At 44.3% G+C, this 16151-nt stretch overlaps 1 protein-coding gene across 5 annotated transcripts in view; it reads right to left on the bottom strand.

Annotated features, from left to right (window-relative positions):
* Positions 1–11261, bottom strand: part of Ttll9 (tubulin tyrosine ligase like 9) — a 44039-nt gene extending 32778 nt beyond the window's left edge. For 4 of the 5 annotated variants that reach the window (XM_075963884.1, XM_075963888.1, XM_075963886.1 and 1 more), the window contains exons 1-2: positions 11194–11261; positions 130–173 (exon numbers count right to left, since the gene is read on the bottom strand). In XM_075963884.1, the coding sequence (XP_075819999.1) occupies positions 130–173; positions 11194–11208 (59 nt within the window). In that variant the 5' untranslated portion in view covers positions 11209–11261. The remainder of the gene's footprint in view (positions 1–129; positions 174–11193) is intronic. The other variant, XM_075963885.1, reaches the window with a different exon arrangement.
* Between the last annotated feature and the right edge of the window lie 4890 nt (positions 11262–16151).

Genomic DNA, 16151 nt, shown 5'->3' with positions numbered 1-16151 from the left:
TACTCATAAAGATGATGTGGGAAGGATAAAGACAGAAAGATTAAGGAGGAGATAGAAAGAAGTGGAGGAGATAAAGAGGGCAGGAAAGAGGGCCAGTCCTGTGTGTATGGATTGAGTAAGAACACTCACCGCTCTTTTCCTTTTGACAATCCATGGCCCTTGAAACTTTGATTCTGTAGGAAGAAAAGAAAAATGATGTAACTGGTTTTGCACACCCACCTACCTTCCTGTTTAACCTAGTTCAGAGAGTGAGACCCTCAAATTACCACACTCAATGGGGTGTAGGTTTTCAGGCATGAGCATCCAGCCTGGCTGTGTTCTCCCTCATCGTCTCTGCCCAGAAATCAGGGCAGAACTTACCTGCTTATCAAGGAATGACTTCTCCATCACTAGAGAATTATACCATAGGCAAGATTGCTGTATGAAGGTCTGCTCATCGGTGTTTCAAATGCCAACCCAAAGCCCAGCCTGAGAGCTCCTCTGACTCCGTGGGGAGAGTCTGGACCTTCTATTCTGAGTTTTGATTGTACAGAAGATCTAGGAAGGGACTGTTTAGGCTTTTTTTTTAACTCTTTGTTCTTTGGAGGCCTGCCACCCAGCTCCCAGATAAATACACAGAGACTTATTCTTACTTTTGAATGTCTCGCCTTACCTTGGCTTGTTCCTAGCCAGTTTTTCTTAAATTAACCCATTTATTTTTTTGCCTCTGGGCTTTCATCTTTCTCTATTCTATATGTCTTTCTTTCCATCTTATTCCATTGCTGGCTGGGTGGCTGGCCCCTGGTGTCCTCCTTTCCTCTGCTTTTTGCTCCTCCCTCCTCTCTTCCCCTTCTATTTCTTCTCTCTAGCGGGCAGTCCCACTTATCCCTCTCCTGCCTCGCTATTGGCCATTCATCTCTTTATTAGATCAATCAGGTGTTTTAGACAGGCAAAGTAACACAGCGTCACAGAGTTAAACAAATAAAACAAAAGAATGCAACATATCTTTGCATCATTAAACAAATACACCACAGCATAAATGAAATAACACATCTTCAACTAATACTCCACCACAGACTGTGCCCACTTCTCAGAGTGATTTCCTTATCTCCCAAAAGACCTCCCCAGTCCTCTATGGATAGGGGTGTGGTTTAGCTCTGACCAAGTTCCAAAAAGACTGGCCCCAGTCCTGGTTGGATGGCTCCCTGAGGCATGGATGACTGTAGGGAACACACTGTCCTGTTCAGGATGACATCTTCAGGGCGGATGGGCTTTTCTGTTGTCCTCTAACACAGTACCACAGATGTAGTGGCTATGCATCCATTATCAAATTGTTTCTGTGGGTGGATAGTCTGTCCACAGCTTAACTGAATGGTTTGCACATGTCTTACATGGCCACATCAGGTGCCTCCCCAAGAGATGGCTCTCTTTTGGAATAGGGGGTTTCTTCTACTCTCAGACGCATGGTGGGTACAAGTCAGTTGCTTGGGGTCCTAGGCCAGAGGTCCCTGGCAACTCATTCATTAGCTGGGACTTGCTCCCAAGTCTCTGAAGACATGGATGTCTGTTTTAGAATATTATTTTAACTATGTAAAGATGTGTTACATTTGTTTTATGCTGCAGAATCTTACTTTAACTGTGTAAAGGTGTGTTACTTTTGTTTATGCTGCATTTGTTTAGTTATGTAAAGATGTGTTGCGTTTGTTTCAACTTGTCTGCCTAAGACACCTGATTGGTCAATAAAGAACTGAATGGCTAGGCAGGGAAAGAATAGGTGGGGCCGGCAGGGAGGGAAAATAAATAGGAGAAGGACTCTAGACTCAAGAGAGGTGAGAAGGAGAGAAGGAGGAGGGAGAGAAGGAGAGAGAGAATGAGGGACACACCCGGGGCAAGAGGCCAGGCAGACACCAGCAAGACAGACAGAGAGAAACAGATATACAGAAGTAAGAAATGTCATAAGCCCCAATGCAAAAGGTAGATAAAAGAAACCGGTTAATTTAAGTTAAAAGAGCCAGAAATGTGCCTAAGCCTGGCCGAGCATTCAAAACTAATAATAAGTCTCTGTGTCATGATTTGGGAGCTGGCTGGTGGCCCTAAAAGAAAAAGCCTGGTACTGATGTCTGTTTGCACCCAGGTTCCCTCCAGAGTGCTTGTGGTACTTCTAAGCCTTCCCCTCCATGTCAGCTCTGATGAGTCTGTAACCTAACAGGATCACAGGAGGAGCTTGCCGCCATTTCACAGGCTCTGCCCACACTCTGGGTACATCAAGGAATGGTTATCTTTGGGATCATCTTGGTGTTCTGATTACCACTCAGTCATACCCTTTAAAGGGAACAGAGTAAGGACACTGCTTTACCAAACTAGTGAGCCCCAAAAGCAAGCAAAATTATAGTTCAGTCTCACTACAGTCCCTACAACACAGCCAGTGTGCTTCAAACTATGCTAATCTTTTTGTTTGCTTGCTTTGGTGTTTCAAGCCAGGGTTTCACTGTGTGGCCCTGGCTGTCCTAGAATTAACTCAGCTGATCAGACTGACCTCAGATTCATGAGATCCACCTGTTTCTGCCTCTGAGTGCTGGGATTAAGGGTACGTGCAACTACCACTTGGCTAAATTCTAAGTTTTTAAAAACCTGTTATCTTTCATTCTTTTTCCTGCTCTCAGTTCTAGACTTTTCCTAGGCAGACACTCCCTGGCTTTTGATTGCAAAACTTTTCCTTTCTTCACTGCTTGCATTACTATAGCTGCCCAACTTTAATCAACAAGTGTGTGCATAAGTGAACCTACGGATACTGTGTGTGTGTCTGTGTGTCTGTGTGTGTGTGTCTGTGTGTCTGTGTGTCTGTGTGTGTGTGTCTGTGTGTGTGTCTGTGTGTGTCTGTGTGTGTGTGTCTGTGTGTGTGTCTGTGTGTGTGTCTGTGTGTGTCTGTGTGTGTGTGTGTCTGTGTGTGTGTCTGTGTGTGTGTCTGTGTGTGTCTGTGTGTGTGTCTGTGTGTGTCTGTATGTGTGTGTGTCTGTGTGTGTCTGTGTGTGTGTGTCTGTGTGTGTGTCTGTGTGTGTCTGTGTGTGTGTGTCTGTGTGTGTGTCTGTGTGTGTCTGTGTGTGTGTCTGTGTGTGTGTCTGTGTGTGTGTCTGTATGTGTGTGTGTCTGTGTGTGTGTCTGTGTGTGTGTCTGTGTGTGTCTGTATGTGTGTGTGTCTGTGTGTGTGTCTGTGTGTGTCTGTGTGTGTGTCTGTGTGTGTCTGTGTGTGTGTCTGCGTGTGTGTCTGCGTGTGTGTCTGTGTGTGTGTCTGTGTGTGTGTGTCTGTGTGTGTGTCTGTATGTGTGTCTGTGTGTGTGTCTGTGTGTGTGTCTGTGTGTGTCTGTGTGTGTGTCTGTGTGTGTCTGTGTGTGTGTCTGTGTGTGTCTGCGTGTGTGTCTGTGTGTGTCTGCGTGTGTGTCTGCGTGTGTGTCTGCGTGTGTGTCTGTGTGTGTGTCTGTGTGTGTGTGTCTGTGTGTGTGTCTGTATGTGTGTCTGTGTGTGTGTCTGTGTGTCTGTGTGTGTCTGTGTGTGTGTGTCTGTGTGTGTCTGTGTGTGTGTCTGTGTGTGTGTGTCTGTGTCTGTGTGTGTCTGTGTCTGTGTGTCTGTGTGTGTATGTGTGTGTGTGTCTGTGTGTGTATGTGTGTGTATGTGTGTGTGTGTCTGTATGTGTGTGTCAGTGTGTGTGTGTGTCTGTGTGTGTGTCTGTGTGTGTGTGTCTGTGTGTGTGTCTGTGTGTGTGTGTGTCTCTGTGTGTGTGTGTGCAGGTGCGCTCACCTGTGCCTGTGAGAGTAAAGGCCTGAGGCCAGTGTGATGGATATCTTCCACCACCCATTATCTCAACCATCTTCGTTTGAACGAGGGTCTCCCAGTGGACCTAAAGCTCACCCCTTTCTGCTAGCCTGGCTAGTGAGAGATCTGGCATCTGCCTGTCTCCCTGCCCCCCAGAGATGGGGTTACAGACATAGATGCCATTCCTGCATTTTATTTTGTTTTATTTGCTATCTCCAGGTGTGTGTGTGGTGTGCATGTATGTGAGCACATGTGTTTGTTGGACCATGTATGTCTGTGTCCATGTAGAGGTCTAAGTTGTCAGGAACAATCTTCGTTCACTCTTCCATGTTGTGCCCTTAGGCAGGGTCTCTCAATCAAGCCCAGAGCTTGCTGATATGGTTAGTATGCTAGCCAGCTTGCTCTGGAGAATCCCATCTTAACTTTTGAGGTTGGAACTACAGGCGTGTCACTGTGCCTATTTGGCATTTACATAAATTTGGGGACTCTTAACTCATACTGGAGTGGCAGGCGACTGAACAACTGAGCCATCCTTCTAGCCCACATCCAAATTTTACACAGGTACTAGAATTTTCATGCTAACATAGCAAGGATTTTACCTACGGAGCTGTCTCCCAGTTCTCTGTGCTATTTTACTTACTTTTCATCTAGGTCTCTACCACTTTGTTTTTTAAGCATTTAGGAGTGAATGTGGGGCTTGGCACAAGCTAGATATGTCCATCCCTGAGCAGATCATTCATGAGAAGATGTAATATCATAAAGTATTGAGTCATCCAATTCCTAAATATGGTTTGTCTCTACTCATTCTTCAATTTTATTTTCTTTCCAAATATTTTCTGGTTTTCATATGGAAGTCTTCTAAGTTTTAATTTTATTTGTAGACAATTAATATTGTAATGCTGTTGTAAACATATTTTTGATGTGTATGAGTACACATGTAAACAAATGAGTATGCATGTATGTATAAATGCTCGTGAAGGCCAGACAGGTTGTGGTAGTTTAATTGTAACTGGCCCACACAAACCCATAGGGAGTGGCACTATTAGGAGGTGTGGCCTTATCGGAGTAGGTGTGGGCTTGTTGGAGGAAGTGCGTCACTGTGAGGGTGGGCTTTGAGATCTCATATATGCTCAAGCCATGCCCAGTGTCTCAGTTCACTTCCTGCTTCCTGCAAATCAAAGCTGTAGAATTCTCAGCTCCTTCTCCAGAACCATGTCTGTCTGCATACTGCCATATCCTACCATGATGATAATGGACTAAACCTCTGAAACTGTAAGCCAACCAATTAAATATTTTCCTTTATAAGAGTTGCTGTAGGGGCTGGAGAGATGGCTCAGAGGTTAAGAGCACTGCCTGCTCTTCCAAAGGTCCTGAGTTCAATTCCCAGCAACCACATGGTGGCTCACAACCATCTGTAATGGGGTCTGGTGCCCTCTTCTGGCCTGTGGGCATACACACAGACAGAATATTGTATACATAATAAATAAGTAAATAAATAAATATTTAAAAAAAAGAGTTGCTGTAGTCATGGTGTCTCTTCACAGCAACAGAAACCCTCACTAAGGCAGAAGTTGGTGCCAGGAACTGGGGTATGGCTGTGTAAGGCCTGACCATGCTATTATTTGAAGCAGCATGGACCCTGGGACTGTGGATTAGAAAAGCAGTTGAACACAGTGCTGCTTAATGGGCCATCCTAGTAGGAGCATGGAAGACAGTGGTGCTGAGTGTGACCTGAGCTGTGGGTGGTGGAGCAAGAGGTTTCAGAGGAATGTTAGTATGTTAGCGCAGTCTTGTGATATTTTGGTGAAGAAAGTGGTTGCTTTTTACTCTTGTCTGAAGAGTCTGCCCAAGGCTAAGATTTGGATTAATTCTGTTGGCAGAAGAAATCTCAAAACAGCCAGTATTGACTCTGTTGTATGGTTATTAGTGTTAACTCTCATGAAGATACAGAATGAAACAGGGTAAGCTGAGAGAGGAAAAATATAAAATGTCCAATTTGAGGAGAAAATGATCACCAGGAAGTGAAATGGAACTAAACCTTTAGAAGTGGAATAAAGGGAGTAGTGACCTCAGGGTAAAGGCCCACCCAGCTAAGTTTCCAACATGTGAAGAAGAATTATAGAAAAGCTTAGAGCTGGGTGTGGTGGCACATGCCTTAAATCCCAGCACTGGGAAGGCAGAGGCTGCTGCATCTCTGAGTTTGAGGATATCCTGGTCTACAGAATAAGTTCTAGAACAGCCAACCTAAGACAGGGAAAAGAGAAAGCTGTTGAAGATGTAATTGAATGAGGGGACCTTGTTCCCGCAGAACTTGGCAGCTTTAGCCACATGGTTCTGACTTTAAAAGTGCATCAAGGATAGAAGAAAGACATCATGTAATCTTCCTCTACAACTAAGAAAAGTCGATGAGGCCAGGCACGTGTCAGGGATGTCCTTGAATGGAGGCCCAGAGGGGCCATCGTGTGAAGCTGTGAAGGAGAAGCCTGGCTTGCCTTGGAGAGCCCGAGACGTTGGAAATGCCAAAGTTGTGGGATACCTGCGGATGAAAGCTGCTAATAGGGGAATGGAACCAGCCCAAGAGAAAGTGTGCTGTAGTCAATAGAACTGAAAGGAGCTGGAGAGCTGAAGAACGTTTTGACATCAGACATGAAAATGCAGAGTTTGGAGTCTGTCCAGCTGGTTTTCGGTTTTGCTTTGGTCCAATGTTTCCTCACTCTGCTCCCTTCCCTATGTTTTGGAATGGTGATGTATATCCTGTGCCATTATATGTTGAAAGTATGTGATCTATTTTTTGATTTTGATTTTATAGGGAGTTACAGTTAAGAGACTGCATGAATCTCAGAAAGACTTTGAACATTGGACTTTAAAACATTGTTAGACTATGATAGACTATGGGGACTTTTGAAGTTGGACTAAATGCATTTTGCTTTATGTTATCATTACAAGTTTGTGGAGGTCAGGGAGTAGAATGTAGTTTGAATGTAAATGCCTCCCATAGAATGTAGTGCCTCAGGGATGGCACTATTGGAAGGTGTGGCTTTGTTGGAGTAGGAACGGCCTTGTTGGAGGAAGTGTGTCACTCTGGGGGTGGGCTTTGAGGTCTCATACATGCTCAAGTAATGTCCAGTATCTCAGTCCACTTCTGTTGTTGTGGAAGTTTCAGAATGACCACTGTGAGGAAGATGGACTTTACAGCAAAAGGAGACCGGAAGCCAATGAGGAGGGCAGCCATTAGATGCCAGAGCTGCTGTGAAATAGCCTCTGCCAGGAATACAGCTCTACACAGTGCCCTTCTCCACGCCTCACTTCACACTTCTGACCACTAGGCCTGTTGGGTAACAAACTGTCCAAGCCAGTAGACTTATGGTAGCTCATTACCACAACCACCCTGAAGCAGATACAAACAGAAGCAAAACTGATTAATGTATGCTACCTGCAGTCGGCACCCTCGCTAAACTATCAATGGAAGCAGCTTATAGATTCCCTCATATTTTCTATGTACATACATGCTATCTATGAACAAAGACAAATTTGCTCCTTCTTTTTCCATGTCTATGTCTTCTGTTTATTTTTGCTGCGGTGGCTAAACCCTAATCTAGTGTTGGCTATAAGTTTTCCGTGCAAACATCTTTACCTTAGGTCTGGCCTTAAGGGACATTTCCTGTTTCAACTTTTAAAAAATGATATTTTAAAATATGGCTCCACGGGCAAAGGTGCTTACAGCCAAGCCTGACTCTCTGCATTCAATCCTGGAGACCCACATGGTGGAAAAAGAGAGAATGGACTCACAACTTGTCCTCTGGCCTCCACGCATGGGCCGTAGAGCACACATGCTCACTCACATAAATTAGAAATGTAATAAAATTTTATTTTTAAACAACAATGCTACTATAAATTCTTATAATTGCCCTGTACCAAAAGGGTAATTTTTCTGCTATCCCCTAGTTTTTCAAGAACAAGTATTTCATTTCATTGTTTTACTTAAGGCATCCTTTCTTACATCACTATGGAAATCTATAAAATTCCCTGACCACATCTTTCACTGATAATTATTATGTTATTCAGCCATCACGGTCATCAAGTTCCAGTTCTTCAGAGATGATTGACATTCTCTTCTGCCTGACACCGCAAGAACTGAATGTGTCAAATACACACACGGTGTGTGTGAGGTGCATACACGCATTTTTCTGTGTAAGAGTACATGACCTTGCAGCATATGTAGTGTTGGAGGGCTGTCTCAGTCCTGAGTGTCAGTCCTCACCTTACACCTCGTTTGGGACAAGGTCCTTTTGTTGTTCACTGTCCTGTATGCCAGGCAAGCTGGCCTTCAAGCTTTCAAGGTTCTCCTGTCCCCACCTCCCATCTCACCCGAGGAGCTGGGATTACAGAAGTGTGCTACCATGCCCAGCTTCATCTTGGTTCTGGGCAATCTAACTCAGGGCTTCACAATTTCACAGAAAGCATCCCTCCCACTGAGCCACCTCCCTGGCCATGAACTGTACATGCGATGTCAGTGTCCTTGCTTGCCTTCCCCAGAGAGCATAAGGACCCATCCAAGGTTAAGGGTTCTCAGAAGAGACTGGCTTTTGTATCTTTTGGGAATAGCAAATGGCTTATCACGACCATATCATTTGTATGTGACAGCATATCCAAGTGACATGCAAGCAGAGGGAGATGTGAGTGAGGCTTGTGGAGCTCCGCACAGTCCCCCGGGTACCCCAATCTCCCAGCCCGTCTCTGTGTCCATGTTTCCCATGTCGCACAGACACCCTAGTGCCTCAGGTGAGGACGAGCAGCTAGGTGGCTCCATCCATCAAAGGCAAGTCTATTCTAATGAATACCTTTGCCAGGGTGGGACCCTCAGAAGGGTCTGGGACTCAGAAAGAACCCACAGTTTCAATTATTGGCCCCACTCTATTTGTGATACAATCTTCCTCCACCCCAAGGGGCACGAAGAAACAATGGCATAGGAGAGATTTCTTTTCTTTTCCTTTTTTAAAAGAGTCCTGCCAGGCTGTGGTGACGCATGCCTTTAGTCCCAGTACTCGGGAGTCAGAGGCAGGTGGATCTCTGTGAGTTTGAGGCCAGCCTGGTCTACAAGAGTTAGTTCCAGGACAGGTTCCAAAGGTACAGAAGAGAAAACCTATCTCAAAAAAAAAAAAAAAAACCCCACAAAAACAGAAAAAAGTTCTTATGGATTTCTCTTTTACCACTAAGTTTCTCCCAATGTATGTATGTGTGTGTGAGTGTGTGTGAGTGTTGTATGCATTTCTGAAAATATTTTTCCTTGCATGCAGTGGGTCTCTCTGCCCTCATTACACCCCAAAGGGCAGAGAGGGTTAGGGAGCTGACTCTTATCCCCACCAACCAACCAACATTTCTGTACTGGCTCCCCGGACATGGGCCCTATCACCGTTACCTCTATGCTCATTCGCCAACGCAGGGTCTTACTGCACTTGTCTTTCTGATCAAGGACAAAGATCCAGTCCTGCTGCAGAAGGGCCACATGGCGTCTTTACACTGATAGAGGGAGGACGGGGGATAACCAGGTGGAACACCTTATGCCTAATAAAAACCCAAACCCCTGTAGGAGTTGACGGTCTTCCCAGCTCCGGGGCCTCTTCCTCTGTCCCGGGACTCTATGATGCTTGCCAATAAACGTTTCTTTTGCTTTGCTATCAGAGCACTTCCTGTCTTGTAATTCTTTAATTCACAGAGAAAAGTACCCCATCTGCTAGTTGGTATCAAAATAATTCACGCAAGAGAGTTATTGACAACCACTCTAATTAAGCCAATTAAATGTTTTAAGTACTTTTTATTGATAACCAGACCAAAACTGAGATTGTGACTATTCCTGCCCAAGCTCCAGAGCACAGTGTTTTTAAAGGCAAAACCCACACAGACATAATTTGCGTCAAAGTTAGATGAGGGTCAAAGTGACCTTGAAGTGTTCATTCCTGGAAGAGTATAGTAACTATTTTAGACACAACATGCCAATTATTTTTGACTTACATAGTTCCTAGTTATTTTAGTTTGCTTTAATTATTTTGATTAATACAACTGAACCATGGTCAAGGCCATGGAAATATCAAATAATGCTGCCAAGGCAGACATGACCACTGTGGGGGTCGGGGGTAGAAGGCCTGTGAACTAAGTAAACAAAATGGAGTTAGAACAAGACAATGTTGCCTTAATCGTTTCACTATCAAAAGAGAACAGGATTATGGGAAGGGCTACTGCCACAGACATTTGTTTTACTTCTGTTAATGACACTTGAATAGCAAGATGTCTCCAATGTGTGTGTTGAAAGAGTGTTACTTTATGGGGGCTGGAGAGATGGCTCAGTGGTTAAGAGCACCGCCTGCTCTTCCAAATGTCCTGAGTTCAATTCCCAGCAACCACATGGTGGCTCACAACCATCTTTAATGAGATCTGTGCCCTCTTCTGGCCTGCAGGCAGAGTACTGAGAATACTGTATACATAATAAATAAATAAATCTTTAAAAAAAAAGAAAGAGTGTTACTTTAGGAAGTGAATCATAATGACAGCATAGTGGAGGTGGAGGGAATCATTGTAAACCCACAAAGTTCAAAGAGGAGGCTTTATTGGATGTGGGAAACGAAAACAGAGGAGTCAGAGTAGCGCCCCAGTTTCTAACTTCATCAACAGCAGTTACTCAATAGAGATAGCTGTGTGCGGTCTCTGCTTGACGGCTGGGGTACAGGGCTACAGGGAGCAAGTCGATCCAGGAGTCTAGAAGGAAAGACGCGAGCTAAACAAACGTTAGATGGAGTAATGAATCCTGGCAGGAGGAGTAAGCTCATGGCACTCTGCCGGTAGACAGAGTCACCTTCTGTTCTGCGAGGGAAAGAATCCAGAGGTGGCATTCTGAGAAGTTGAAACACGAAAGTAGCAGCAGGTTGGGACCAGAATGTTAGGTTCTAAGGCGACTCATTTCCCTTCTTTCGATCTCATTTTTCTTGATCTTAAAATCAGGATTGACTTGTCGGTTCCTATAATGCAAGAGCTTGTCTGATTTGAGGCTCAGATAGAATTGGGATTGGAAAAGCCACTAATGAAGATTTGATGGACGGACGGAAGGACAGACAGGCAAATGGATGAAAGAATCTCTAAAGGTTTCTTTAAGTCAGGATAATATCTAGGGGCCACAGAAGACGCTGGGTACATTTTTGATTCTAGACTCAGTAAATATCCCGACAGCATTCCAGGCTCGCAGAGCATGCGCTGAAGTTCCTGTGGCGTACGGCACGTCGGGCTTGTAGTCTTTAGAGAGATGAGGGTATTCTTTCCTCCCCACCCCCACCCAACCTTCCTGTTCTAAATCCCTCCGCGATTTCCCTTCCTCTAAGGACATCAAAAGCATCGAATTGGTGTCGCTCTTACCTTCTGTCGCGACATGACATGGGCCCAAACCAAACCGCCACCGGCGCTTGGGAGAGCCTGTGCGTCTCGTTACCACGACGACGAAGGGAGGCGTCCGGATCCGCCACTCTGATTGGATGATATTAGGCCACGCCTCTAGGCCATAGCGGCTTCCTCTACCTCGGGCTCTTTCAAGTGGTGCCTAACCTTTCGCTCTTATGCCCCAACAACAGCTCTACTTAGGATAAACTGCCCGCCGCCGCACCTACGGTCCAGCTGTCCAGCTCCACTCCCCCACGATCTAAAAGCCCTGCATCTGAAAAATGGTCACGTTTCAGAAAATGCGGTCCTCCGATCTTACTGAAGGAAGTTTCCTCACCAGGTTCAGCCCCAAACACTCAGTCATTTTCTTTTTAAATTTGGGTTTGGATTTGTTGTTGTTTGAAACAGGGTTTCACATTACCCAGGCTAGCCTCAAACTCACTCCCTAACCAAAGATGACCTTGAAATCGGAGACACACCTCTACGTCTGGCTCCCTCACTATCTAACTCTTAAGCACCCAGCGACAGTGGCATTTACTTGGGAAGTAGAGGTAGGAGGATTCAAAGGCATCCTGGGTTAGGAAGTGAGTTTAAAGTCAGACAATGTAACATAAAACCCTGCTTCAAAAACAAAATTAAGCTATTTATAATCTTGTGTTTTGTGTGTGATGTTAGGGAGAGAGCCTAGAGCCTGTTGTATAATAGACAAGCACTCTACAGCTGAGATATATCCCAGACAGAAAATAATTGCTTTTCTTTTAAAGACAGGGTCTCATGTGTAGTGCTGGCTGTCCGAGAATGCATCATGTCAACCAGGCTTGCCCCAAACTCTGCCTCCTCTGTGTCTACCTCCCAAGGATGGGATCAAAGGTGTAAGTGCCATTAGTCAGGTCGTAACAATAATTAATCCTTAAATACCAATTGCATGCCAGAGCTAACCCTCATGCCCACTGCAGCGCCATGACCAACTGCCCACTGCGCCCTGTCCACCTCAAGGCATTCTCTGCTTGAGCACATTCCGTCACCTCCCCACCCATGGGCAGCCTTCCCGAGCTCCTCCAGCCCACTGTGTGGCCCTGTTTCCAGTTGGTGGCTTGACCTTTATTTCCCATCCCCACCTTCTGCATACACCATACTGAAGGCACTTTCTCCTCTTCTGCCCTAACCTCAACTTGTATCTTATCTCATTCTGGAAAAAGTTCTCTAAATCCTCACTATCTCCTCCCGTAAGAATCTAGAAAGAAAAAAGAAGGGAAAGGGGGAGTTCTTATGTATTTTCTGTTGTGTTCCAGGAGCATAGCACATGCCCGGCACTTGGCAGCTGGCCAACACCATCTAGTGACTGACTGAATGAGAAAATATTGATTAAACAGATAGTTACCAACTGTGAAACTAGAATACACAGCCCCAGACTAAATATATGTCCAAAATAATTGAGAAAAGGACTCAAATGTTTATATATAGGTGTTCACACCCAAAGAATTCACAGTGGCCCCCAAATGGAAACAACCTGAACGTCCATTAAGAGTCAAATTAGTGACAGTTATTACTAGACACATTCAATCGAACATTACTCGGTCATGAAGAGGCATGGAGTGCTGAAACACACTGGTGTGTCAATGAACCTGAAAAGTATGCTAAGGGAAAGAAGGTCATAAAATGTGTGAGGGGGTACCCAAATAATTCTCACAAAACGTTAAGAAAAAGAAGGCCCCACCCTGGCTTCTACAAATAAAAATGGGCAAAAGATAGCTTGTTAGTCACCTTCGTTGTGGCTGAAGAAAGGGAAGGTTTCTTTTGGCTCAAAGTTTGAGGGTACAGTGCAGCGCTCTGGGGAAGGGGTGTCAGTGGGAATGTGAGGCCACATGGCTAGCTGCGGCCACAGCTGAGAGTCAGAAAAGATGAAGGCCGCTGCGCAGCCCATTTTCCGTCTTCTTTGTGTGCAGCCCAGAACATTTTCTTCTTCCCGTGAAGCCCGTGGGATGGAGCCACCTCTTTCAGGTGAGTCCTTTGTACTTCAATTAACCCAATCTAGAAAATTCCTCACAGGTAACCCAGAGATGTGTCTCCCAGGAGGTTCTAGATCCTGTCAAGCAGACAATATTACACACCACTGTCTGTTGGGAGCCATTATCAAAAGCTTTTGTGGGCCATGATGCAACTGCAGCTTATAACAATTGATAAGTAGGATGTCAACCCATCCGAGGAATTATTCTCAGATGGAGAAACCCAGCCCGGCAAAGCCAGCAGGGCCACTGACTCTGAAAACTGTTGAGAGTTCAGGGTTCGAGTCCCTGTTCCGGTGCCAGCTGTAAGGGTCAAGAGTCCAACTCCAGCCCCAGCCCAGTGTTCCGAAGGTGAAATGCTGCTTAGGAGAGAAGGAGGGGGTGAAAGATCTCTAGTGACTTCACACGCCATCTGAGGGTTGTTACTGGAAAGGGGGGTGGATGTGAGTCGAGCAATCCCAAACTAACTCCAAAAGACTCCAGTTATCATTCTTTATTGTAAGGGGAAAACTCACAGAACAGGAAACGAGAAGTCCAACCTCAAGGTGTGTATAACGTGGGAACAAGTGAGCGAGATCTGGGCTGGCCCAGCGGTTTTCTCTGGTACCCAAGAGGTCACACTCTAACCTGGTCCAGCTTCTTAAAGGTCATTGGCTGAAGGAGGTTCCCCATCAGAGGGTCATGCTCTTTATTTTATGTGTTCTTTATTTTTATTTTTTTCTCAATCTTATTTCTTCTGCATCCTTATTTCTATCTCTATGATCTTATTCTACTTCTTTTGCCATAACAACTCCCAGGCGCGCGCACACACACACATATATATCCATTCATTAGCAACTTGTTACTAATAAAAACTATAAGGAAACTTCTCAAGGACATGGGCATTCTTTGAAGATATGTAGCAAAACTTATCTGTTCATAGCTAACAGCAGCTGCAGCTGTGAAGAGGTTCCGGCCGTCTTTTATAGGGGCCGCTACAGGTTACAAAGGAAGAAAACTAGACCACTGAGAAATCTAAGGAAAAGACAAAGAATATTTGTGTTATTTTACATTTCTTAAGTGTGAATAATAATATCTGGACATGGTTAGTCAGCTAGGTGCTATTGGTCTCTTGAAGAACTAAGATAAAACAAGGAGAGACACCTGCAATACCACCCTAATTCATCATAAATCCTCTGAAGGCTTAGGTCGTACAAGGCCAGACACCTGCAAGTTCATAAGTAATATCTGTGGAAGTTCCGTCTGTGTTCTGTCCAGAAGGACGCGTGTCTGGCCAGCTTGCTCTGTCAGTAAGGCTAGTGATAGAGAACAGGCCTCTAAGTTTCTCACCGTAATGTGGAGGACATAGTGTAGAGAGTAGTCATGCTTTTGACTGTCCACAGATATGTGTGCCCGTAAGATTGAGATGTAATCATGAGATCACATGTACACATTACATGACAATGCATGGTTTGAGGAGACATCATAGCTGTTATTGTACAAGCAAAATTATAGATGAAAGCAACCGTTTTCAGAGTCAGCGGCCCTGCTGGCTTTGCTGGGTGTGGAAGCCCAAAAATGTGGGCCCATTTTCACATTGTCTGATGGTCAGAGAGTTTGGAGGGCACTCAAAATGACAAGCATAGTTGCACCCAACTCAGGATGGGATTACTTGATTCCTTTGACTTTAAGATAGCTCCATTCCATCCTGACAGGTGGTCAGGATATACAAACGTACTTCTGCTCCTTCTTTTGTAACCATGAGGTCACCTGGGGAGTGGCTGTCTTCAAAATGTGTGGTCTAGATCAGTTCCCTGTTTAAACTACAGAATGCTAATGATTTGATGTTTCAGAGCGATAAAGTGATTGATTGTTAAGTAGTCCTACATTATCATGTTAATAAAGTCCTTTGTTACCTCCCCCCATTTACATTGGTTATAAAAGATGTGGAAAAATAAACACGGGTGATTTTAGTAATCACTGATATGCCCTCCCAATATTATTCTATGGTTTCTGTCTTATTATTTTTATACATCTCTGTATTCTTTACTTATATTTCTAAATTCCCATGCCCCTACCCTGGCAAGAGATATTTTTTTCTCAAGTGGGTTGACATCTGAATTATCAATTGCTATAAGCTGTAATTGCATCATGGATCACAAAAGCTTGTGATAAATGCTCCCAACAACAGACAGGAACAGGGAATTTTCTGCAGAAGAAGTTCAAATGAAAATGGAAAGATCTCACATGCTCTTGTTAGGTAGAATTAGCATAGTAAAAATGGCAATCTTACCAAAAACAATCTACAGATTCAATGCAATGCCCATCAAAATCAAAGAAAAATTCTTCAAAGACCTCAAAAGAATGGTACTCAACTTCATATGGAAAAGCAAAAAACCGAGGATAGCCAGAACAATCCTGTGCAATAAAAGAACTTCTGAAGGCATCACAATCTCTGACTTCAAACTCTACTGCAGAGCTACAGTACTGAAAACAGCCTGGTATTGGCATAAGAACAGACAGGAGGACCAATGGAACCGAATTGAAGACTCTGATATTAATCAACACACCTTCAAACATCTGATTTTTGATAAGCAAAAATTATAAAATGAAAGAAAGCATATTTAACAATGGTGCTGGCATAACTGGATATCAACATGTAGAAGAATGAAAATAGATCCATATCTATCGCCATGCACAAAACTCAAGTCCAAATGGATCAAAGACCTCAACAAAAAGCCAGCCACACTGAACCTCATAGAAGAGAAAATGGTAAGTACACTTGAATTCATTGGCACAAAAGACCACTTCCTAAATATAACCCCAACAGTACAGACAATGGAGAGAAACAATTAATAAATGGGACCTCTTAAAACGAAGAAGCTTCTGTAAAGTAAAGGACATGGTCAACAAGACAAAATGGCAGCCTACAGAATGAGAAAAGCATAGGTA

The sequence above is a fragment of the Microtus pennsylvanicus genome, chromosome 2, assembly GCF_037038515.1.
Source record: "Microtus pennsylvanicus isolate mMicPen1 chromosome 2, mMicPen1.hap1, whole genome shotgun sequence".
Lineage (NCBI taxonomy): Eukaryota > Metazoa > Chordata > Mammalia > Rodentia > Cricetidae > Microtus > Microtus pennsylvanicus.
Note: the sequence above shows the minus strand (reverse complement) of the source record. Positions and strands in the feature narration are given on the sequence as shown.